Source organism: Dermochelys coriacea, chromosome 27, assembly GCF_009764565.3.
Source record: "Dermochelys coriacea isolate rDerCor1 chromosome 27, rDerCor1.pri.v4, whole genome shotgun sequence".
In the NCBI taxonomy this organism is placed as follows: domain Eukaryota; kingdom Metazoa; phylum Chordata; order Testudines; family Dermochelyidae; genus Dermochelys; species Dermochelys coriacea.
Genome location: NC_050094.1, coordinates 16,244,211 through 16,269,786, shown reverse-complemented (window position 1 = coordinate 16,269,786; position 25,576 = coordinate 16,244,211). Strand labels below are relative to the sequence as shown.

The 25,576-nt window shown below is 40.6% G+C and overlaps 1 protein-coding gene across 4 annotated transcripts in view; it reads left to right on the top strand.

Moving 5' to 3' along the window:
• Window positions 1-25,576, top strand: part of MPP3 (membrane palmitoylated protein 3) — a 61,019-nt gene that overhangs the window by 7,408 nt on the left and 28,035 nt on the right. For 2 of the 4 annotated variants that reach the window (XM_038385679.2, XM_038385680.2), the window contains exons 2-10: window positions 2,578-2,686; window positions 6,447-6,565; window positions 7,952-8,029; window positions 10,201-10,281; window positions 13,232-13,369; window positions 19,626-19,707; window positions 21,370-21,455; window positions 22,734-22,808; window positions 24,281-24,477. In XM_038385679.2, the coding sequence (XP_038241607.1) occupies window positions 2,662-2,686; window positions 6,447-6,565; window positions 7,952-8,029; window positions 10,201-10,281; window positions 13,232-13,369; window positions 19,626-19,707; window positions 21,370-21,455; window positions 22,734-22,808; window positions 24,281-24,477 (881 nt within the window). In that variant the 5' untranslated portion in view covers window positions 2,578-2,661. Of the gene's footprint in view, window positions 1-1,257; window positions 1,357-2,577; window positions 2,687-6,446; window positions 6,566-7,951; window positions 8,030-10,200; window positions 10,282-13,231; window positions 13,370-19,625; window positions 19,708-21,369; window positions 21,456-22,733; window positions 22,809-24,280; window positions 24,478-25,576 lie in introns of all 4 variants that reach the window. The other 2 variants (XM_043503563.1, XM_043503564.1) reach the window with 2 other exon arrangements.

The window sequence follows — 25,576 nt, the reverse complement described above, 5'->3', positions numbered from 1 at the left end:
GGCTAGAATCAATATTTAACATTGTAAGAATATCACAATACATATCACAATTCTTTATTGGGTCACCAGTTCTGAAAATTATGGACACGGCAAAAAACTTGGTAGCAACCTCTTGAACCAGACAGCTAAGCCTGAAGTAGTTACAAGGAGCAATATGCCAGCAAACTAAAACAGAATGCCAAACAGGATATCATTATTGCAAGTGAAAGAGAAGGTTAGATTTAAAACAAAGTGGCTGGTGACTTGCTAAGGTAACACCTATATTATTTGGACCAAGATCATGCATCGTACCCACTTTATAAATTGTAACAATGAAGATCTGCATCCCAATTAAAAAAAAATACTTTGGAGGAAACTCTTCGCATTCACTATTGATACTGTAAGAGGCAGGATATTGGGCCAGAGGGACTACTGGACAACATTAGAGCTCAATCCTGCAAGGTGCTGAGCGCTCTGGGCGTGATTCAGCAAAGTGCTTAAAGCGTACTGTATGTTGAGCCTCAAGCACATGAATAGTCCCCATTGACATTAATGAGACCACTTGGTTTTATCTAATACATAACCTTTGCCTGCATTAATGCTTAATTTGATATTGGAAAATGAGGGAGGTTATTCAAATGATTGTACCTTGATGGCCTGTTATTGGAAGTATGTAGAAAAAGGAAAGTTTAAAAAAGGATTGACTATAATATTTTCTATGGATTTAAATAAAATAAATTGGCTTAACATAGCATGACAAACTTAATTATAAGGAACATTTTCCACATACAATAATTCACCCTCTGCAGGGCATTATATAATTAATCTGCAGAGCATAAAAACAAATTTAGGTATAAAAAATCCGTAGTGCTTCTAGGTTAGTAGGGGGAATATCTAGTTTGTTTTAATAAAATAACCAGATTCAGTGCACTGTCTACAGAAGTGAAATTCTTTGCAAGTTATGTCATACATTCTTTCGTTATGATTATTTGTGACAATGTGCTCAGCCCTGTGGAAGGCACAGATGTTGAGACCAGACTCTGCCCTAGAGAGTTTACAGTCTAGATTTGGTCTTCATTGTCTGAACAAACCTAAACAGCAGCAAGGAACTCCCAGGTCATGGGGGGTGAGGGAGACTTATTTCTATTTTATTGAGCTACAGTTGGAATTTTGCAAAACTAACCTGCTTCCTAGGGGATCTTATTTTTCTATAGTTGTAGTAGACTCCTGACTTTCTGGTTTTTCTCCCTCTTTGCTAAATTCGTAACTGACCCACAGCTCATTGTTTGTTTGTGACACTGACTGAATCCACTAACTACATGTGAAGTTAAATGAAATTTTAGCCCTGTCTGTATTCATGAGCTTGAGAGAACTGAGATAAAGTTTTCTTTGAATGGTAATATCCAGATGGACTAATTAGACATTTCAAAGCAGAAAGGAATGCAAATGCAAATACTATTTTGAGATTAATATCACAGAGAGTAAAGTCACTTCTATAAAATCCTGAAGGAACTGGATATTACTAAACTGACAAATGCCACCAAGCAATAAGAAACTGAACTATTTGAGGATGCACTCTCCATAAACAAAATTAAGATGAGAGGCAACACATTGAAACTACTGTCACATGACACTGGAATGAAAGAGGCAAGTTGGGGGAGGTAATATCTTTTATTGGACCAGCTTCTGTTGGTGAGAGAGACAAACTTTCCAGCTGCATACTGGAATGAAACTTAGTGACCTGTCTATAATGACTTTGCCAAATAAGACATGTAGTGTGCAAAGATTAAAGGATACAGGGCTTTTTTCTTAGCAAGCTTTGAGTGCTGTTGCATATTTCTCTGCAAAGCATATTTTAATTAATTTTACAAGAGTAAAGTACAAAGATTGTTTTGGAACCCCCAATCCATTTGCAACTCTCAATAATGGGTGTTTTTGTCTTGAATGTATGATCTCAAGAGGCAAAGTAACTGTTGCTATTTGAAATTGAGAAATAGTTCACTAGTGGAAGGGGAAGCATAATAGAGAAAAGAAATAACAGGGTGTACAATGAAGAAGCCTTGCTCTAATTTATGCTACCTTCTCCTCTAAGAGCCAGAAATAATTGACTTCAATGAGAGTTGCACCTGCTTATGCCTGGACCCAACACTGTTTCTACAGAATGCAAAATTGATATATGATGGCAGCTCTCTCCTCCTGCTCCCACCGAGTGTTTAAGTCCCTTCTGGTCCTCCCCTCCTATAGCATGCTCCTGCTGCCTCATCACCTCCTAGCCACTTATCAGTTTTCCCCTCTGTGGTATTCCTGAAGTGCCTAAAATTGTGGACTAATAAGCAGAGGAGCTTGAACAGGCATGGAAATGGCTATTTTCTGGATTATGTTGCATCAGAGAGCTGTGCAACACCTTGGCAAAAAGATATTATGTTACTATTTGTACAGCCACAATGTGCAATGCAGTTCTGGACCCTAATCATATTTAGCCCAAACAACCTACTAAAGAAGGATGCACTAAGATGAAAATGCTAGCATTATACAAGATAATAAAATATCTGTATGTCAGAGATACTTGACTTCAGACATTATCTTTGCTTATTTCAGGATTGTTTCTGAATCACAGTCCTGCAAGAAGAAAATCATTTTGGTTTAAGTTGAACATTTGTCTCTAGCATTAAGACAACAGCTATGCCAGTGCTATCAGAAGATTCAGGTAATTGGTCTGCATGCTTTCAATTTAAGAATTGCTGAAATCCTAGTATGTTCTCACACAAAACACTATCTGTAATTTAATTAGTTAAATTAGAGTTGAGAATGTACAAATTTATTTCCCATCAATGCAAGTTCTAAAAATCAAGGATATCACAGTATGAGTGGGACTGGATAAAGAGATGGATTTCAGGAGGAACATAGTTTGGTGACACACCTGGAGTTAAGTAATGTAATCTGGTGGCCAGGCTCCTACTGGACAAACATAGGCCTGTCCGCATGTAGCACTGTTGTTTATGCATGCATAATAAAGATAATTTTCCTACAGTTCTAATACTTTTTATGTCACTTCTTGCTAACAAAATAAATAGCACCTGTTGTGATAATACTAGCAGCGTCAGTTAATACGAGCTGACAGATCATGGCATATCTATCCATCAGCTCAGTTGGTGCAGACTTCTAAAAATATTATTTCATTAGCTAGCATAATGGGTTTTGGGAAGGCAGCATACAAATGTCTGGTATGGTATTTCTTTCTCCTTCCTGTGTCTCAGCTTACCTTTCTGCTATGGTACAGACCAAAGTTTAGTCTTCAGAACTCTGTCTATATATATTGTACAGAGTTAAATCAGATAGGAGAGTGACAATCTCTAAAAGAAAATGTTTACTAAATTTCTGAATATATGAATGCAAAAGAGTTTACTTATTATTTTAAAGATAAACACTCGCAAGATTTTTTCCCCTAAGTTTAGTACTTGATACTATCACAAATTGAAATGCACATATCTGTGTACACTTCCCGAGGAGTCTTCTCTAGGAGGATTTACCTTTCTGTCTGTGGAATGGTGTCCAAACCCTTTGTAGGACACACAAGCTCCTCAAAGTCTGGGAAATAAGTGATAGCTCCACAGTCTCTTTCAAACTCCCTTTGAATCTCTGCAGCAACAGCCTGCAATTTGCACAGCCTGCAGAAATTCTAATGCTCTTCTCCAGTGAGGTAAAGAAGCCTGCAGTCTGAATCTAAAACTGGCAAAAATCCCTGGACTGTAGTCCTCACAGCACATCATCCTTGCGTTTGCATTGTTTCACCACTGAGTTTTTCATGGCTCCCATTCATCTTATTTATAAATTCCTCCTCCTCCTCCCCATTAGTTCTACTCTCAGAGCATGTCCAGCCAGCCTGCTTGCCTACAATGGAAATCACATTCAAACAGCTAATGGGTACACCTAGTGCCCCCCCTACCCAGTTTCTTGATGATTCTGGCCCAGCCTGAAGACTTACTAGAGCTAGGGAGGGTGACTCTGCTGGCTGGGCCAGAATCATCAAGAAACTGGGTAGGATGGGCACTAGGTGTACCCATAAGCTGTTTGAATGTGATATTTCTATATTGCAAGTGGAAGCATGCCTCCCAGCCCAGGTTGGCAGACCTATGCTAGCTTTACTTGAGCTAGTGTGCTAAAAATAGCAGTATGGTTGTTGCTGCATTGGTGGTAACTCAGGCTGGTCACCTGAGCTCAAACCTAGAGGGTTGGGTGGGCTTGCACTCAGGTTGCTAGCTCAAGCTGCCAACCCGCTTCAATGTCGACACTGCTATTTTTAGCATGCTCTCAAGCAGAGTTAGCACAAGTCTATCTAGGAAGGGAGGCATGCTGTCAGCTGCAGTGTAGTCATTCCCACAGAGTCCCCCCCTTGCCCGATTCTTTAGTGGTCATTGATTATTATTGATTTCCCATTAATTACTAATTCAAAGAGTTGGGGATCATGGGGTTCTAGTCCCAGAATCAGGCACAACAGAAGCAAAGTTATCAAGTTTGGGTTTCCCAGCCCGACACTGATGTGCACAACAATGACACTCACTCTGAGGGCAAAGCAAAACTTTACTCATTGGGCTAATAAAACTACTTAAAGACACAACTGCTCCAAACCACATACAAAGATAGCGTAACTTTATATTACTGCTGATATTTTGTACCATTCCTTACATATACTCACACCCTTAGGAATCTGGTGGTAAGAGACAAGCAGTCATCTCCTCTGTCCCTGGCATGCCAAATAAGTTCGATGGTCCAGATCTCTTTGACATGGTGGTCTGGTCTATTATAGGGCCTGATATTTGCCATGAATATTCATACAGATGCTCATCTTCCTTTGCCCATATTGAACTTCCTCACCCTAATAATGTTGAGGTATCCTTATCCTATATTGGTTAGTATATTAATTGTTTTAATTTATCATGTAAGTAAGTTTGTTGCCAAGGCAAGTTCATGGTTAAGCATCTGCCAGCATTTTTATCCTAAAATATTCAAGCCTAGTATCAGTTCAGTGTTCCTGGTATCGTTTTGTACAAACTTCCCCCTCCAGCACAATGTTCCCAGCTCCCCAAAACTCAGGGTCACTGTTGGGCCACTTACTTATGCTAAAGCTCATAGGCCTCAAAGCCTTATGCTAATTGCTTAAGTGAATGCCTTACAGGATATAGGCCTGTAGGTTCCTTGCGTTACTGCTAACTTGAATGCTAAGCTAGCTCTGTGGGTGACTCCTCCACACAAAAAATGCCACCCACCTGCCTCAACAGAGGGGGACTTTGATGGGGCCAGCAGTGAAAGGGGACAGGCCCAACAGTGAGGAAGGGAGACACTTGCTAAGAAACACCAGGTAATTTCTCCCCTGGGAGTCAAGCATCCATTGGCCAGTTGTGGGGATGGGTGCAGCTTATCCAGCATTCCCCACCTCCCAGGATTTAACCTGGGGGGGCCCTGTGGTATTTCTTTTGGCTTCATTCCAGGTGGGATCTTTTTGCTTTCCTCGCAGCACCTTCAAGCCATAGTGGTTAAGTAGGAATGTGCTCAATATCTAACTGAGGTACTTGGGTTGTGTTGTTTATTCGTTGCAACTTGCGGCCAGTTTCCAGTGGTTAAGAGAATAACGAATGGTTCCCAGAGGTAAAAGACCTGGGGTTTTGGTGATGGACCTTGGGCTCATGGGATAGGGTAAGACCATTTGCCCTTTGCAAGCTGAGATCCCCACCCTTCTGCGCCCTTTGTCTCCTTCATGGGGTGGGGAGAGGATCTAGGATTCAGAGACAGCTGAGTCCTGCCAGATAGGCAGAGAAAACCCGTAACTTGGGGTAGGCTTATATGGTAAGGAGCCCTGTAACCCCTACACTGGAACAAATTAAATGCCTGTACAGGACGGTATGAGTAATGGGTGGGTAGCGTCCCCCTCCCCGTGTTAAAGTTTAATAAAAGTTGTGACCTTCCACTTAATTCCATGCATGTGTCTGTCTTTTTGCAGCTGTGTCCACATCAACAAAAGATGGATCCTTCATACTATTTCTTTCCTTATTTACACCTCTCAATGCTGCAATGCAAGCAAGTGGGTTACTCTAGCTTAGGTCCAAGATATAATGTAGATTGGGTATTTCAAAGAAATCTCAGTGTTATAGGAATGCAGGGAAACAGACACAGGGAGCAAAATTTCACTAGTTGTGATTTTTTTACAGTCTTAGAATCAGGGGATTCTGCCTTTGCTGATTTTGGCACATGTAGAAAATTCATGTGAGATCTGCTGTTTAAGAAGGGAGTTGAAAATCAAGAGCAATGATTGGAAATAAGCTGCAACTCTCAGTATAATCTTAATGATCAGAAGCATAATTTTATTGTACTGGTCAAATAAAATTATAAACAATGCAATAACAGAACTCAGATAAGAGATTTTAGTTATCCATAAAGCTTTTGTTCTGTACATTTTGCAATTAATTTAGGATTGCATGAGACTTTGGCCCTGTTGACATCCCAGCTAAGACCTGACTCAAATCACAAAGAAGAAATGGGATTCCTTAGAGGTGTCTTCAGTGAAAAAAGTCTGAGTTATCTAATGAAGGTAAATGTTTATTTCACAAAATTTCCTTTTCTTTGTGGCCTGTATTTCTCAGTATTTTTAATTTCTTTGCCACAAGGCTTACTTGTTTTTACATAGAAGAGAAAACTGAACAGAGAAAATACGTATATTAAAGTAACTTTAAAACAACAAACATGAACAATATCCTATGAAAATTACTCTTTTTTGATTGCTCTGAAATGAAATTTCTGCCTAGTTTTGAGTGAATGTCATTTTGAAGCTGGAGAAAGCTGCCATCACTCAGAATCAGAAGGGGGGATTCTCTTGTCACATAATTGATATTTTCCTTGTTAAAATAATTCTCTCTATTTGGAGGGGTTTTTTTTTTTACTATCAATTAACTAATTGATAAATGCAAGCATCAGTGCCCAGTAATGAAAACATTTGAGTGCAATAATCAGAATTTTCCTTTAAACCATGGAACCTCAGTTTCATAAGATATTCTCCCATCTACAGAACCAACAGCAGCAAAAATATGAGCAGGACTATTCTGTTCTTGACCTGGATCATTCATTAACACACAGGTCCCCACACTGTGGGGTGTGACTCCCTTAGGGGGCATGGAAGAACATTGGGAGAGCATAGGGGGCATGGGCCAGCCCCCCTAGGAGGCGGGGAGGGAACACCACCCAGTTACAGCCCTTGCTCCTGGCCTCGCCCCCAGCTTTGGCCCCTGGCTGTGTCTCCGTTCTCAGCCCCGGATCCCGGAGAGGGGGCGGTCAGGGCTAATTGGGGGCATGACCCTGAAAAGTTTGGGGACCACTGCATTAACACTTCTGATATTTGGCAAAAGAATATGCCCTTTTGATATAAAAATATGCATCATGGACTAATAAAAAGTGTCCAGAAGACTAATTTGGGGAGTACCACTATAGAATTAGTAATGCCAGTTAACACACTAGTAATATTAGAATGTTCATTTAAATCCTTTTCTTTGCTGATTTGCCATCATCACCGATGAGTATATCCACCAAAGTAGTGATCTGATCCTGCTGTAAGTCTGATCAGCGAGGTCTGAATATGGGCAGAGTACTACTAAAACACAGCTGTTAGATGATTATTTAAGGCAAAAGGTCAAAGACATTAATCAAGTCTTCTCTTTCTTCCTCCAAGCTACATTGCGGGGGAGATTCTTTCAGAGGCATAAGGGATTTAGGAGCACAAGTTGGGCTTTATGCTCTTAAAACCCTCTGGCACCTTTGAAAATCTTCCATGCATTAGCTCCCTTGATGATATTTCCTTTGGACATAGATCCTTCTGGTTTCCGCAATAGGACTTTCAGCTGATGACCTCCAATACATTGCAGTATTAAAAAATCAGGAATTCTAGACCTTTGTAGTCACTTACCTGAAAACATCTGTGTTTCAGATTCATGAAAAGCTCCGCCATTATGAAAGACAGAGTCCAACTCCTGTTTTACATAGTGCAGCAGCTTTAGCTGAGGATGTAAGTATGTTTGTCCAGTAAATTATTTTTAATGTCATAGATTTGTAAGTTACATACTAAAGAACTGAAAGTTTCCAACTGAAGTTACTCTTGGGTGGACTGAACTAAAACACAACTCACATTTTTTTACAGGTTTCAGAGTAGCAGCCGTGTTAGTCTGTATTCGCAAAAAGAAAAGGAGTACTTGTGGCACCTTAGAGACTAACAAATTTATTAGAGCATAAGCTTTCGTGAGCTACAGCTCACTTCATCGGATGCATTACCACATTTTTTTAAAAAAAGTTGATTCCTGTTTCCGTTGCTACACATGAGTTTACAAACTCCTAAAAGAAGATTCGAGAGAGCATTTGGACATAATTTACAGTATGTGTGACTGGAATTCACTGCCACAAGATATTACTGAGACGAAGATGTTATCATAATTCAAAAAAGTATTGTCCATTTATATGGATAAAGAAAAATATCCTGAGTTATAATAGTAAATATTACAAAACAAACAGCTTTGGCAAGGATATAAGTCCTCAGGTTTCAAGGTATAAATCAACCTCTAGCTAGTGGTGGTTAGCAGCAAACTTTTCCCTGGAGACAGATTATCTCAAGACTGTCTACTGTGTGGTTTTTTTCCCCCTCTGAAGTAGCCAGTACTAGCCACTGTCAGAGATAGGATACCAGACTAGATGGACCACTGGTCTGATCCAGTCTGGCAAGTCCTGTATTCTATTCTTCTGCTTTAGGCAATTGTACTTTCATCAACTTTTTACACTGAAACAAGGAAGTAAAAGAATAACTGACCTTCAAATAATTAATTTAAAAAATTGAGGTTTCCACATTTTATGCTGTTAGCTTTGGAACTTAATCACCTTTTTTAGTTTTACTGTTATTTAACAAATATATTCAATATACACAGTAAACTAAGTTGCATAAAACTCTACAGAATTCCTTCCTGTTGTTTTCCTACTAAATACACAGGTTGGAGCTATCAGTGAATAATATTGATCTTGTTAGTTTTTTCCCCCCTGTCATAAGGTATATAGGCCAGGCCCTGGGCCATCCCAGAGTTATCCTCAGTGTATTTCTGGGAAAAGGGCCATAGTGTAAAAGGAAGATTTAAATCGCCTTTATCCCCCTGATCCTGGGCCAGTCCTAGTACACAACCTAGAACAGCCCCAAGACTTCTCTAAGTTGTGCTTGGCTGCCTGGAGGCTCAAGGAGGAGTTCTGGTATCCAGGGATTGCTGAGAAGCAGGGGGCTACACACCCTACATTGATTCTATGCTACCTGGTGTTTCCCATTCACAAAATGGGAATCCTGCGGGAACCAGTTAAACAGTCTCTCTGTCTGCTTTGTGGTATTGCAGTAATGAGCATGGTATAAACACTGAAGAGAATGGAGAAACATCACAGCCTACGTCTTTCTGGCTTAGGAAAACTTGATAGAACTCATCTGTACCCATTTATAATTGATCAGGAAGGTCACTCTTCAGTGGTACATGAAGTTGGTCTCTAGGGCAGGGATTCTGAACCTTTTTCTTTCTGAGCCCTCCACCCCCACCCCCAACATGTAATAAAAACTCCAAGGCCCACCTGTGCCACAACAACTGTTTTTCTGCATATAAAAGCCAGGGCTGGCATTAGGAGGTAGCAGGGCAATTGCTTGGAGCCCCCATGCAGTGGGGCTTGAGCTTTCTGCCCTGGGCCCCTGTGAGTCTAACACTGACCATGCTTGGTGGCCCCCCTGAAACCTGCTCACGGCCCCCCTGGGGTCCCAGGCGCCTGGTTGAGAACCACTGCTCTAGGCGGGGATGTTATCATGTACTGGAAAGCCTGGAATTATTTGGAATATTTGAAATGGTTTATCAGATCCCCATGACAATGTACTAGTAAAGGCTAGTTAATCAACTTAGAGTTTAGTGTTGGTGTATTGGTGTAGGGTTTACATCTAAAGGCCTCAATTTTTGTCCATGTTCAGGCTCTACTATAATTTACAAATAATAAAGCAGCTTAGAGGCATGCATATCCTTCAGGATACATGCATATTTTATTGAAATTACCTTTAAATGTATATTTCACTTACTGTTGCTTCTTTGAAACATGACAGAAATTAACAAACATTGACCAGAAAATCCAGTTGCAAATATATTGCCCTATGTTCTTTTGTTAATACTTTTTAAGGTAATTGAAGAGTTGCAGACTACACCAGTGAATAATGAAGAAAAAGAACTGCTTCAGCTATTGTCAACACCACATCTTCGGGTAAAACACATACTCTTAAGCAATGCAATTCTCAGCATGATTCCCAGACAGAAAATATTGTTAAGGGCAAGTTACAACTAAGATTACCTAAGAGGAAGGGGAGACCCCAAATATGCTTCCTAAGGATTGCAGGACTGCGGTTCTATTCCTACACATTTTAAGAGATGTGCAGAATCTGTCTCCTCCTGCAGATCGAGGAGACCAGGGGTTTGTGGTATGTGGGGCTCCTAATGCAGAAAGGATAATTATCCTTCCCTCCTACATATTTTCGAAGGTGGGAGAAGAGAGCATTGTCCCTATCTTACGGCCCCCACCAGCCCTCTGCTCACTATAATCCATCCTCACCACCACACTGCAGACCTCTTAAGTATGAATCCTGTTTGGCCTCTCTTTGTTAATCCATGGAGTAGATTATGGCTCATGACTGTTCTGAAGAATTTATTTTAACTCATCTGTCTCACTCAGTGCAGGATCCCTGGAGCTGTGGGAAAGCATAAATTAGATCACCAGAGCCCATGTGTTATTTGGGAAAGCCTGTTTAAAATCTTAGTTACTTTAAAAATTGGACTGCAAGCAACAAAACTTTGGTTCTGTGAATTAGCGCTTGAGTAGATGAGCCCGGTGAACTGTTATTTCTCTTCTACCATTTGTTTTGTTTTTGACAGTGTTGCAAATGTAAGTTAGAAGAAGCTGTGGAGCCTCATGGTCATGTCTCGATTTCAGTTGCTATTATTCAAGAACCCCTTCTCCACTTTTACTTCAGTTTGTTGAAAAGTTATGTTATAGGCCCAGCTGTAACCTATTAATTTGGGGGGCGGGAGCTGGTGGATTTTATTTGGCTGCTCAGTAATCATAGGACAGCAGTAATTAAATACTATAAATACAGATTTTGCATTTACAAAGCACCTTCCTTCCCTTTCAAGATTGCAATATGTTTGACAAATGTTAACTCAATTCGGCTTCTTTGGGAGCTAGTCAAGACATTTTGGCCACAAATCAAAATGTAGCAAACTATATTTTTACTGGCATGCTGCTGCCAGCCAGGGTCCCGGCCACCAGCCCCGCTCAGCCCGCTGCCTGCCTGGGTGAACGGAACTCCAGGCCAGCAGCAGGCTGAGTGGAGCCGGCGACCAGGAGCTGGCAGACAGAACCCCAGACCGATGGCGGGCTGAGCAGCCCGCCGCTGGTCTAGGGTTCTGTCCACTGGCACTGCTCAGCCCACTGACGGTCTGGAGTTCCGGCCGCCGGCCTCTTGCCAGCCAGGGTCTCGGCCACCAGCCCCGCTCAGCCTGCTACTGGCCTGAGTGAACGGAACCCCCGGCCAGCAGCAGGCTGAGCAGGCCTGGCGGCTGGGACCCCAGCTGGCAGGACCTGGCGAAACCCCACACCGGCAGCGAGTGAGCCGCTGCCAGTCTGGGGTTCTGTCAGCCACCCAGCTCAGCCTGCTGACAGTCTGGGGTTCCGGCCGCTGGCCCCTTGCCAGCTGGGGTCCCGGCCATCTGCCCCGCTCAGCTTCCTGCCGCCTGGGATACCAGTTGCTGGCCCCACTCACCTCGCTGCTGGTCTGGGGTTCCAGCCGCCCGGCCCCCTGCCAGCCGGGGTCCCGGCTTCGGCCCTGCGCAGCCCTCCTGCTGGCCTGGGGTACCGGCAGCCAGCCCAGGGCTCTGCTCCTGGCCTGGGCCCAGCGCTCTGCAGCCCTTATAAAAAAATTACACTACAATTAGCTTAAAAACTTGAAAACTTAAAAACTTTTTGTATATTACAGTAATTGTTAAAAAATGTATAATGTTAATAAATACATAGGTTTGATGAAACAAAGTAGTTGTACTTATGTGCCTGTGCTTAATTTGTGTTTTCAATGATTTGCCGTCTAAAAAAAATCTCTCATATCGTGCACCCCCAGAAAGGGCATCTCTCACCCCCAAGGGGTGCATGCACCCCAGGTTAAGAACCACTGCACTAAACTGATAAGAACTGCATTTTAATTTAATTTTAAATGAAGCTTCTTAAACATTTTAAAAACCTTGTTTATTTTACTTTCAAGAATAGTTTAGTTATATAATATAGAATTTTAGAGAGACCTTCTAAAAATGTTAAAATGTATTACCGGCATGCAAAACCTTAAATTAGAGTGAATAAATGAAGACTCTGCACACCACTTCTGAAAGGTTGCCGACCCCTGTGCTATTGAAAGTTAAATTAAAAAAAAAAAAAGAAAATGTAGCCATGGAATGTGATATTATAATATACCAGTAGACTCCCAATAAAGTTGTATGGTTGGCTGTTATCTAAGCTTCCAAATATCCATTATGTGAAATATTTATTGATGTAAGACAAACCCTGTAATGCAGTCTTTCCAATTTCTTTTCTCTAATGCTAAATGCCTCTGTGGCTAGATCATTCCAGGGAAGAGCAAATGACTGGTGCAGATGAAAAGTGTAAAGGATTTGCCTGCAAAAAAGGCAAAGCATTATTATACACACAAATCTGCACAAGCAAGATAATTTTAAAGGATGACTTGAAGAAGCAGTTAAGTACTTTCTTTATCATCCCTCGCTTTCAGTTAGTGCATGGTCCTGTTCCTACTGATGTCCATAATAAAACTCCCATTGACTTTGGAGGTACAGGATCAGGCCCTTAAAGGTGAAGGGAAGAGGAAATATTCAGGATTCTTTCTTTGAGTATGCAGATGTCTTTTTAACGCAAATTGGATCTTTAGCTTCCTTTTTCACAAAAGCAGGCAGAACAGAAACTCATTATATTAGCTGTGAACCTTTGCACTCTTTTAGACAAGAAATAGTTTATGCTTGCCAAGAAAACAATATATGGATTTTCACCAAAGTAGACAGGCTCTTTTTGCACCAGCTCTTATGTCTGGAATAAGAGAAATGGCATCCTTCTCAATTTTGCCTGAACTATTTTAATCTTTTATTTTTTTCTTATTGTACAGGCAATGCTTGTAGTTCATGATACTGTTGCCCAGAAGAACTTTGACCCAGTCCTTCCCCCTCTGCCAGACAATATTGATGATGATTTTGATGAAGAATCAGTGAAAATTGTTCGTCTAGTGAAGAATAAAGAGCCTTTGGTATGTATAAGGTACTACATCTCTAATCAAAGAGTGGTCTCACCCTTAGCGTACATCTACACTGCACACTCCTTTCGGCAGCGTGTAGAGTACATAAACTACACTCCCCTGCTCCAACATGAGTATAAATAGCAGTATAGACAATGAGGCACTGCTTAAGCTAGTAGGGTAAAGAAACTCCTGAACCCTGAGGGTACATACCTGGGCCTAGCCCTATAGGGCTCTATTAATTCAAGGAGTATCTCCCTGTCTACACTGCTATTTTTAGCACTGTAGTGACCTGCTGCTGAAGTTTTTCCCCAGTACAGGGAAAGACTTCTGCAACAGGGAGCTGCTGGGGCCTTTTCCTGCCACAGGGAAAGTCTCTCTGCTCTACCAACGCCCTGTTGCAGGAGCCTTTCCTTGGGGCAGGGGAAGGCTCTGGTAGCTTCCTACTGTTGTCCAGTATCTTTCTGCAGCAGGAGCTTTTCCCTGAGGTAAGAAAACAGGATTGATTTTCATTCTAAGCAAATAAAGGCTGTACCATACATGTTTACAAGGCTTATGCAGCTATTGAATTTGGGCATCTCCTAAGGTGTGCATGAAGCAATGCTCATATGAAATGGTCTCATTCAGTGTACTTTGGCAACTGAAAACATACACAGCCTAACACACTAAACTCTTTCTTCATTTCTATAAAGTTCATTCAGTAAGTCCGTGTCTCCTGGAAATTACACTGTGTAGTACAGGGTCTGACTAAATATTTCAAATTTAAATTTTTTCTTTTAAAAAAACAAACCAGGAAATTCCATTTTTTTTAAAAAAAAGCTATATTAAAGAGTCCAGAAGCAAAAGTTAAGGTTATGCATATAACCCCAATTCTTCCCCTTGTGCTTCTGCGTTACAAAACAGTCATCAATTATATACCATTTCCCAAATACAATATACATTTTTTCAGTCTTTCCTCATAGGTCATGTTTTCTAGACCTTTAACCATTTTTATTGCTCTTTTCTGGACTCTTACAATTTAGCCACATCTTTCCTGAAATGTGGCGCCCAGAACTGGACACAATACTCCAGTTGAGGCCTAATCGGCACAGAGTAGAGTGGTAGAAGGGATTGCAGATTCATAGATTCATAGATACTAAGGTCAGAAGGGACCATTCTGATCATCTAGTCCGACCTCCCGCACAGCGCAGGCCACAGAATCTCACCCACCCACTCCTATGAAAAACCTCACCTATGTCTGAGCTATTGAAGTCCTTAAATCATGGTTTAAAGACTTCAAGGAGCAGAGAAGCCTCCCTCAAGTCAACCATGCCCCATGCTACAGAAGAAGGCGAAAAACCTCCAGGGCCTCTCCAATCTGCCCTGGAGGAAAATTCCTTCCCGACCCCAAATATGGCAATCAGCTAAACCCTGAGCATATGGGCAAGATTCACCAGCCAGATACTACAGAAAATTCTTTCCTAGGTAACTCAGATCCCATCCATCTAATATCCCATCTCAGGGGATTAGTCCTATTTACCCTGAATATTTAAAGATCAATTACTTACCAAAATCCCATTATCCCATCATACCATCTCCTCCATAAACTTATCAAGTAGAATCTTAAAACCAGATAGATCTTTTGCCCCCACTGCTTCCCTTGGAAGGCTATTCCAAAACTTCACTCCTCTGATGGTTAAAAACCTTCGTCTGATTTCAAGTCTAAACTTCCCGGTGGCTAGTTTATACCCATTTGTTCTTGTGTCCACATTGGTGCTGAGCTGAAATAATTCCTCTCCCTCTCCTGTATTTATCCCTCTGATATATTTATAGAGAGCAATCATATCTCCCCTCAACCTTCTTTTAGTTAGGCTAAACAAGCCAAGCTCCTTAAGTCTCCTTTCATAAGACAAGTTTTCCATTCCTCGGATCATCCTAGTAGCCCTTCTCTGTACCTGCTCCAGTTTGAATTCATCCTTTTTAAACATAGGAGACCAGAACTGCACACAGTATTCTAGGTGAGGTCTCACCAGTGCCTTGTATAACGGTACTAAAACCTCCTTATCCCTACTGGAAATGCCTCTCCTGATGCATCCCAAAACCGCATTAGCTTTTTTCACAGCCATATCACATTGGCAGCTCATAGTCATCCTATGATCAACCAATTCTCCAAGGTCCTTCTCCTCTTCCGTTACTTCTAATTGATGTGTCCCCAAATTATAACTAAAATTCTTGTTATTAATCCCTAAATGCATAACCTTACACTTCTCACTATTAAATTTCATCCTATTACTATTACTCCAGTTTACAAGGTCATCCAGATCCTCCTGTATAATATCCCGATCCTTCTCCGAATTGGCAATACCTTCCAGCTTTGTATCATCTGCAAACTTTATTAGCACACTCCCACTTTTTGTGCCAAGGTCAGTAATAAAAAGATTAAATAAGATTGGTCCCAAAACCGATCCCTGAGGAACTCCACTGGTAACCTCCCTCCAACCTGACAGTTCGCCTTTCAGTAGGACCCGTTGCAGTCTCCCCTTTAACCAATTCCTTATCCACCTTTTGATGTTCATATTGATCCCCATCTTCTCCAATTTAACTAATAATTCCCTATGTGGCACGGTATCAAACGCCTTACTGAAATCTAGGTAAATTAGATCCACTGCATTTCCTTTATCTAAAAAATCTGTTACTTTTTCAAAAAAGGAGATTAGGCTGGTTTGGCATGATCTACCTTTTGTAAAACCATGTTGTATTTTGTCCCATTTATCATTGACTTCAATGTCCTTAACTAATTTCTCCTTCAAAATTTTTTCCAGGACCTTGCATACTACAGATGTCAAACTAACTGGCCTGTAGTTACCCGGATCACTTTTTTTCCCTTTCTTAAAAATAGGAACTATATTAGCAATTCTCCAATCATTCGGTACAACTCCTGAGTTTACAGATTCATTAAAAATTCTTGCTAATGGGCTTGCAATTTCAGGTGCCAATTCCTTTAATATTCTTGGATGAAGATTATCTGGGCCCCCCGATTTAGTCCCATTAAGCTGTTTTTTGCTTCTACCTCAGATATGGTAATATCTACTTCCATATCCTCATTCCCATTTGTCATGCTAGCATTATCCCTAAGATCCTCTTTAGCCTTATTAAAGACTGAGGCAAAGTATTTGTTTAGATATTGGGCCATGCCTAGATTATCTTTAACCTCCACTCCATCCTCAGTGTTAAGCGGCCCCACTTCTTCTTTCTTCGTTTTCTTCTTATTTATATGGCTATAGAACCTTTTACTATTGGTTTTAATTCCCTTTGCAAGGTCCAACTCTACTCGACTTTTAGCCCGTCTCACTTTATCCCTACATGTTCTGACCTCAATTAGGTAGCTTTCCTTGCTGATCCCTCCCATCTTCCACTCCCTGTATGCTTTCTGCTTCTTCTTAATCACCTCTCTAATATGCTTGCTCATCCAGCTTGGTCTACAACTCCTTCCTATGAATTTTTTCCCCTTTCTTGGGATACAGGCCTCCGATAGCTTCTGCAGCTTTGATTTAAAGTAATTCCAGGCCTCCTCTACCTTGAGATCCATAAGTTCTTCAGTCCAATCCACTTCCCTAACTAATTTCCTTAATTTTTGAAAGTCAGCCCTTTTGAAATCAAAAACCCTAGTTGCAGATTTATTTTTGTTAATCCTTCCATTCAGTTTGAACTGAATTAGCTCATGATCACTTGAGCCAAGATTGTCCCCTACAACCATTTCTTCTATGAGGTCCTCGCTACTCACCAAAATGGTGAGTAGATGCAATCTAAAATGGCATCCCGTCTAGTCGGTTCAGCAACTACTTGATGAAGGAATCCATCAGCTATTGCATCTAGGAAAATCTGAGCCCTATTATTATTACTAGCACTGGTCCTCCAGTCTATATCTGGGAAGTTAAACTCTCCCATGATCACACAGTTTCCATTAGTATTTACTTTATTAAAGACATTAAAAAGGGCTCTATCCATATCCAAATTAGATCCCGGAGGTCTATAGCACACCCCAAGCACTATCGTAGGAGAGGCTTTACTAGTTTTCTTCCCCAATGTAATTTTTGCCCAGACGGACTCTGTCTTATCCATTGCATCACTTATTTCTTTACATTCTACCTCATCATTGATATACAATGCTACTCCACCACCTTTACCTTTGTTGCTGTCTTTCCTAAACAGCACATACCCTTCAATACCTGTAGTCCAGTCATGACTACTATTCCACCATGTTTCTGTTATCCCTATAATATCTGGTTTCACTTCCTGCACCAGTAGCTCTAGTTCCTCCATTTTGTTACCTAGGCTCCTCACATTGGTGTATAAACATCTTAATTCTTGCTGTTTGGCCTCGCTCACATTTTGTACCCTATTAGGCACAGTCATTCTACAGCCAGTATAGCCTATTAGACTAGTATCCACACCGCCCTCGCTCCTTATATACATTCTCCTACCCACGGCTGTATCCTTTCTTACTTCGTCTTCTTCCCTCTCAATGCTAAAATCTGCCGTGGAGATTTCCTGGACATCTCACATCCGTCTCCCCCTAATTCCTAGTTTAAAGCTCTCTTTATCAGTTGTGCCAGCCTTGATCCTAGAAGTCTATTTCCTTCCCTACTCAGATGAAGTCCATCCCGAGAGAACTGTCCTCTGTCCGTGAATGCCTCCCAGTGGCCATACATCCCAAAGCCCTCCTTATAGCACCACTGCCTAAGCCATCTGTTAACAGTCATAATCTTGTCACACCTTTGTTGCCCTTCTCTAGGAACAGGAAGGATCCCGCTAAAGATCACCTGAGCCTCAATTTCCTTAAGCGTCTTCCCCAGCCTAGCATAGTCTCCCTTAATACTTTCCAACGAGAATCTAGCCGTATCATTTGTTCCCACATGAAGGATAATTAGGGGATTCTTTCCCGCTCAATTTAGGATCCTTTTCAACCTCAGGTCTACATCCCGTATCTTAGCACCCGGAAGACAGCACACCCTTCTATTCTCTGGATTAGCTCTAGTTACAGGGCTGTCTATTCTTCTCAATAAAGAGTCCCCGATCACATAGACCTGCCTTTTCCTGGTGACGGTGCTATTCTCCAGTCTCTCTCCTGTTCCCTCTGGCTGCAAGTTCTTTCCATTCCTATTTTCCCTTATAATCCTCTTCAACCCATCCTGTATCCTCCTGGGGCTCATTTTTGGTGTAGTTTCTCTTGACTCTTCCGCTTTTCCTATAGGACTAGCCTCTCTTCTCTTCTTCCTTACCCTTCCACCATCAACAAGTACCTGCTGAGCCCCTTCTTCATTTTCCAACTCTGCAAACCTGTTCCTAAGCTCTATTTCTCCTTCACTAGCCCATCTTTTCCTCTGCCTGGTTCTTTTAGTCACATGCTTCCACTGACCACTTTCCTCACCCAGTCTCTCCTCAAAATTCCCCAGCCCTGCTTCCATCCGTGAGTCTGAGCTTTTCCCTTCAGATACCTCATATCTTTGCTCTATCATCTGCTCAAACCCCTTCCTAAACTCAACCAGACTTTCCACCTGCATCTCCAAACCTCGGATCTTTTCCTCCATTAGCTCTATCAGACGGCATTTCATGCAGAAAGAACTCTTACCGGTTCCCCCCTCCAGGATCATGTACATACCACAGCTTCCACATCCAGTCATCCTCAATGTGTCTTCCACTATAGGAGTCACTCCCACAGCTGCCTGTGTATCTGTCATCACCTTCCCACCTAAATCCTGTTAATCTGGGAAACACAAGCCACACCAAAAAGACCACCCCCCCCCCCCAGCAAAAGCAAACCCCAAACAAGCACCACAATACAAACACCCCTTTCAAACTCCCCTGTTTAGAGCTCTGTTTGCTAGCTCCTGTGCCGCTGCCTGACTGGCTGGCTACCTTTATAGGACCTCTAGTCAGAAGCCCCGCCCCCATAAGCAGGGCTCAGCTGCTCTCCCAGCACAAAGCCCCTACACACACACAAATACTAAAAATACAAAACCAAGTATAACTACTTTCTCCTCCAACAGAACTCCCACTCAAACTCACCCATGTACTCACCCATCTGATTATCATATAAAAGCAGTGTCCAAACACAAGTTGGGTTGATAGCAAAATTAGTTACGAAGGAAGACAAAATTTACTTATTGTTTTCCCCATACGAAAAGAACAAATTCAATTCTTCAAAATTTAATCAGCTTTTTCATTATTTTGCCATTAAATGTGTTATAAATAAGTGCTTTAACTTGGTTTATTATTTATGTTTCAGGGTGCCACCATCAGAAGGGATGAGATTACAGGGGCTGTGATTGTAGCGAGAATCATGAGAGGTGGTGCAGCTGACCGCAGTGGTAGGTTTCTGAATAAAAGCAGTTTCCAAATACAATTTATAAACTACATTTTAAAACTTGTAAAAAGGTTCTAATAATTTCTAATAAAATCCTATGGTTACTCACCAGCAAAGCTCGCTCTTTGAATACTGACATTTACCCTACAGATATCCAAATAAATGCTTATACAGCATGTCTACAGTCTCCACAGGGTTAATTCCTAATATATTTGATCTTGCACTTCTTAGAGGCAGCTCTATTAGAATTTATTAAATGAGCTGAATTGGGCTTGCATGGAGATTTTATACATAGCAAATAAAGTATTGAAGTGTCATTAATTTTTGTTATAATTTGTCCTTTTTAATACAATGGTAATATAATCCCAATGCTAATGTATTACTATGATGAAGAAATATTAGCAAATTACAGCTTTATTCTAGTCTCTTATTAGCATTTTTCATATTAAAATAACCTGATAAGACATTTATTGCGAAGGGGCTAAAACAGTGCCATTAGCATTTCCGCTTCACATCAATAATGCACCTTTTTAATCTGATTCTCTGTAATATGGTTAATAGGATAAAAACTGCCAATAGAATGAGGAAGACTAATCTCAAATTTTGACTTAAACAAAATAGCAAGGAGGCTTTTTTTTTTTTTTTTTTAACTTTTAACCCAGAACCTTGGTGTGCTTTCAGCTCCGAATACTGTTGATGTAACACACCAAGGCTACTGGGCTGACCCTTTTCAAAGGATTTCTAAATATTCTTTTGTAGAAATATTAGTTTGAAATAAGAGTGTCTACCCAGTTATCCTATTGTTAGTACTAAGTCTTCCTGTAAAAGGTAGACGTCAGTGAAGAAATAAGGTCATTTGTATTTTACATAAATCAGTAAGACATACTCAATGTTTTGTGTGTGGACCATAGTGATTGTGAGCCATATCATTCTGTGCAGTTCTATGCAGAACTTCCCACTGGTGTCATTGGGAATTCCACTTTAAAACAGATGGAGAGAGATGTTCCTCTGGTATGATCGTGATCTGCTGGCTGTTTATTTTATTGTGAAGTTCTAGTATGGTCAGTAACTAGTGCTGACATTACTAGGAGTACAAAACTGGACTGCATGAGCAAAGCTAAACCCTTTATGGTTTGCTCTAGGTTATGGTTTCAAAATTTAGCCCGTTAGACTTTCTGAGACCATGCTGTGTAGAGCTGTCTGTAAATAGCTCACAGCAGCAGAGGCCTTTCAGCATGAAGAATTAGCAGCTTATCTTCTAATTCTATGAGAGTTGTTCATCTTTGCAAGTCAATTCCAGTATAATGTCCAAAGTGCAGACAGGGGATTCAGATACAGATGCAGTGTACCAAAACAGCTTGGTAAAAATGGTCCCTCATTGCAGGTCCAGTACAAGACAGTGTGGTTAGACACTAAACTTCCTCCTGACAATTACCATGGGACACATGGTTTGCAATGTCCTCTCTCTCCCCATTGCCATTTTAGGCGATTATGGGTCACTGTTGAAGAATGCCAGGTAGTGTGAGGGCAGGAGACTGTAAGGTGCAATGTTGGCAGAGTACAGGACTAGTATGGAAAGTCATGACGTACATACGGTTAACATGGGTGTGGGTAATAGGTGAGCACAGGCTGAGCTTTAGTTCTAATATAGTTGTCTTGTTTTTAGGTCTTGTCCATGTTGGAGATGAGCTAAAAGAAGTCAATGGGATTGCTGTGCTACACAAACGACCAGAAGAAATTAGTCAGATTTTGGTCTGCTCTTACTTTTACTTTGAGATCCATTATTACCAAGTAGGCTTATTAAAGCAGTAGATAGGTGATCCTTATCCCTCAGTTAATAATATTACACAGGTATAACTGAGGACTGTCAGTTGGGCTGTCTTTACAATGTGCTTATGAATTTATTCCAACTGTTTATAATCAAATAAATAAATTTCAGTTTTAAAGTTAAGAAAGTTGCATGAAACTTCGAGTTTGATTCTGAACATGACAAATATGATAACCTAGGTTATCTATGGCTCTGACCAAGAGCTTCTCTTTTATGATTGGTTCATGACATGAGAATTGCAGATTAAAAAAGTATATCCTTAAAATATATGCAGTGTATTCATAATGTGGTGTGCTAGTGAGCTGAACGAAGCCTCATCTCAGAGGCCTGGGTCTCATGTAGGCTTCCTGCACAGCTGCAAACCTCTCTCCTCACCCCCTATGACATTAACACATTCTTGCTTAAATCCCTACTCAGACCCTCCTGTTCTCAAGCCCTGCTTATGTCTACCCCTTTACATACCTGCTCATCCCCACAAGGCCCCTGTCCCAAGAGAACCTTCTCTCCCACCACTCTTGTATCCCCTCTTGTGCCTTGGCTCACCATGGTCTCTGTGAGGAATGAATCTGATGGGTCAGGGAGGCAGATAGAACTGCTTTGATCAGCCAACCAGCTAATTTTGTTTTAGATCAAAACTGTTATGCTGACTAAAAGGAATAGCTGTGTTTAAAGTTTCAAAAGTGGCCTATATGTGAGATGAAGTTAGAATGTGTGTGAAGTATAGAGTTTCTGGGGACTGTAGTTATTTAACTAGACGGACCTGAAAAAAAAATATAGAAAACGTGACAAAACCTTTTTGAATGTTATCTGCAAAAATTAGTCAATATTATACTTTAAAAAAACAGACAGTTCTATTCTGTGGATTGTGTCTAAATTGGAAACTAAATGTAATCATTAAATATGAAGAGAGATTTTTAGTGCAAGCCTCAGTACAGGCTTAGCTTGGGAGTCATTATACATGTCTAATTAAGAGGATACTGCACAGGGTAACACATACAAGGGATAAAAGGGAACAGAATATACACTTGACATCTTTGGGGCATCATGGTAACTACCATAAAGCTAAAAAAGTGTCTTTTCAAAGTTGAATGCCTTGGTTTGGCATATGAAGGCTGAGATGCACCAGAAACTGAACTGGAGTGTGCTGCAGCGTTTCTTTGTCTATTTCAATAGAAAGAAATGTATATTTCTCTTTTTCTCAGGCTCAATCTCAGGGATCAATAACATTAAAAATAATTCCGGCCATCAAGGAAGAAGATCGTCTGAAGGACAGCAAGGTATGCAACCCATCTGAAACCTCTCTTTTAAAAAAAAAAAAAAAAAAAAAAAATCTAGGGCATAGTTCTGCAGTTCTTGTGCATGGAAGACTCTTGCTGATTTCATTGGGAAATACCAATTGCAAAATGAGACCCTAAATTGATTTATATATAAAGGAATAATATGGTACTCTCAGAAAGAAAAGTTTTGCTAAACAGAAATAATTTGGAAGATTCCAGGCTGCATACGAACACTAATTTTGCGACAAGCTACGGTACAAATCTACTCTGTGCTAGCCTGTTGCACATGAAGTGCCCATGTGGACCTTGCTGCTGTGCACTCTTAAGTTTCTTTGTGCACTTTAATTTACACCAATTTCAAAGTGCACTATAGAACATGGAGTGCACAGCAGGCTAGAATGGGTAGATTTCCCTTTATCTTGCCACGAACTAAGGGTCTGGTTAACTCTAGATGCATCTTCCCTTGTAGCATTTCCAATATCTAGCATTTTCTCTTGCTCCATAAAACCAAAACTCTTATCCAGATGTGCACCAACTCTCACCTTGAGAACTGTAACCACCTCCTCTCTGGCCTTCTTGAAATCCACTCAAGTCAAAATGCTGCTGCCATTTTCCTCACACATAGCTTTGACAGTGTTACCCCACTCACTCTGAGGTCCATTCACTGGCTCCAACTTCTTCATTGCATAAATGCAAACTTCAGGTCCTCCCCTTCAAAACTCTTCATGACTAAACCTTCTGTGTACTTACCCAGTTGTCTATATTGGTCATGAACCAGCCCAACAATTGCAGCCTCCAGTGTCTGCTAATCCTTTTCAAGGACTCCTTCCTGGCAGCTCCACATGCATGGAGTACCCTCTCATAATCAATTCACAAATCCACTTTAGATCCTTTCAAATATTTTTCAAGCTCCATTTCTCTTATGACCATAGTAAGATGCCTAATAATTATTGGCAGGTTGCATGTTACAGATTCTTCTAAATCTAGTGTCCATTTGTGTAGTACAAAAAAAGTTTTGTAGATACTGAATCCCATAACGTTTATAAATAAATAGCTAATCTACACAAACTTTTGTTTCCATTACTGTTACCATATCACCCCCTCCCTAGCCCCTCTCCTTATTTTCCCTCTAGCCAGTTGTTATATTTTGTCCTTATTTAGACAAAGCTGGTTTCAGTTAGGACTATCTGAGTAGATGTTTGTGCAGGGCCCAGTGCAGTGAGGCCCCGGTCCTTCTTTGGGCCTTGGTGTGCTACCACACTACTTCTTTTTTCTAGGTACTATCAAAGTCACATTTTCTACAGTAGTGAGCAAATCAAACTTGTATGTAAGTGTAGCCTGATACTCCTCCACTTCAGTATGAAACCACATATAATCCGTATAATATTTAGGGATGTGGAAATGCCATTTTAAAAGTGCTTTAAAATTCTACATGGGACAAATAACAAAGAGTATGTTGTTTTTTCTTGAAGGTATTTATGAGGGCACTCTTCTGCTATAATCCAAAAGAGGACAAAGCCATTCCCTGTCAGGAGGCAGGATTGCCATTTAAGAGAAGACACATCTTAGAAGTTGTGAGCCAGGATGATCCAACATGGTGGCAAGCAAAGCGTGTTGGTGATACCAACCTCAGGGCAGGATTGATCCCTTCAAAACAGTTCCAAGAAAGGTTTGTCAATGAAAGTTATAGGATGATACATTCATTAATCATAACCGTAATGTGTTATTATTTTTGTGGTGCTTTTAGTGTTTCAGCACTTTGTTTGGGGACATTCCTGTCATAAAATAAGAAGTAAGTATAGGAAATGCTGGATCAGACTACAAGGCTATCTACTCTGGCATCCTGTCTCTGACAGTGGCCAATACCAAAAGCGCCAGAGAAAGGTGCCAAAATCCCCAAAATGGACAAATTATGCAAATAGCCTTCCTAGTTCAGGCAATAAATTGTTAGTTTATGTCCTGAAGCATGAAGGCTACACAGTTTCTCTTTTTTTTTTTTTTTTTTAACCTAGTGTAAATGTCTCTCCCTTGAACTTTTGTAAGTTCTTGACCTTATGGATACCATGTGGCAATGAGCTCCATAGGTGCCTTATACATTGCATAACAAGTATTTTCATTGTTAAATGTGTTTCATTATTGGAAATACTTTACACAGGAAGATATTTTGTGATTACAAAGTAATTTTCTCTCTGTGCTTCACTTTTCTCCTCTACAAAATGGAGATAATACTTCCTATATCTTCTCCACAGTGAGGATTTTAAGGCTAAATTAATTTTGCTAAGGTGAAATGCTTGTGTAGAAGGGGCTATATGAATGGACAATGTTACACAATGCAGCTGCCAGAGTGGAGAAACAAGGTGCCTTCCTTTTTCTTATGCAAGAAGACTGCATAGTTTAAGTTGATTTTATCACTTAGCATTTTGGCCATTTCCAAAACAGACTTGAGATGAAATCTAGAAGAAAGGTTGCCACAATTTCCTAAATACAAATTATGTAAATTGGTTAAACCATGTATAAATGATTGAGCTGCAGCAAGTAGATTGTAGTTCATAATCCAAATCTACAATATGTAATACAGATATGGAAATGACTTTCAGCCCACAGCATATACATTTAAGCACATGAAAAATATTTTTGGCATGATGATAAATTAAGAAGCTGCCAAGAGGCATAATATATGGAGAAAGCAAAACATTGTCTGGAATTGTCCAGGATATTGGAGAGAAGATCCTGAACAACTATTTTTTCAAGAATAAGGGAAAACAAGT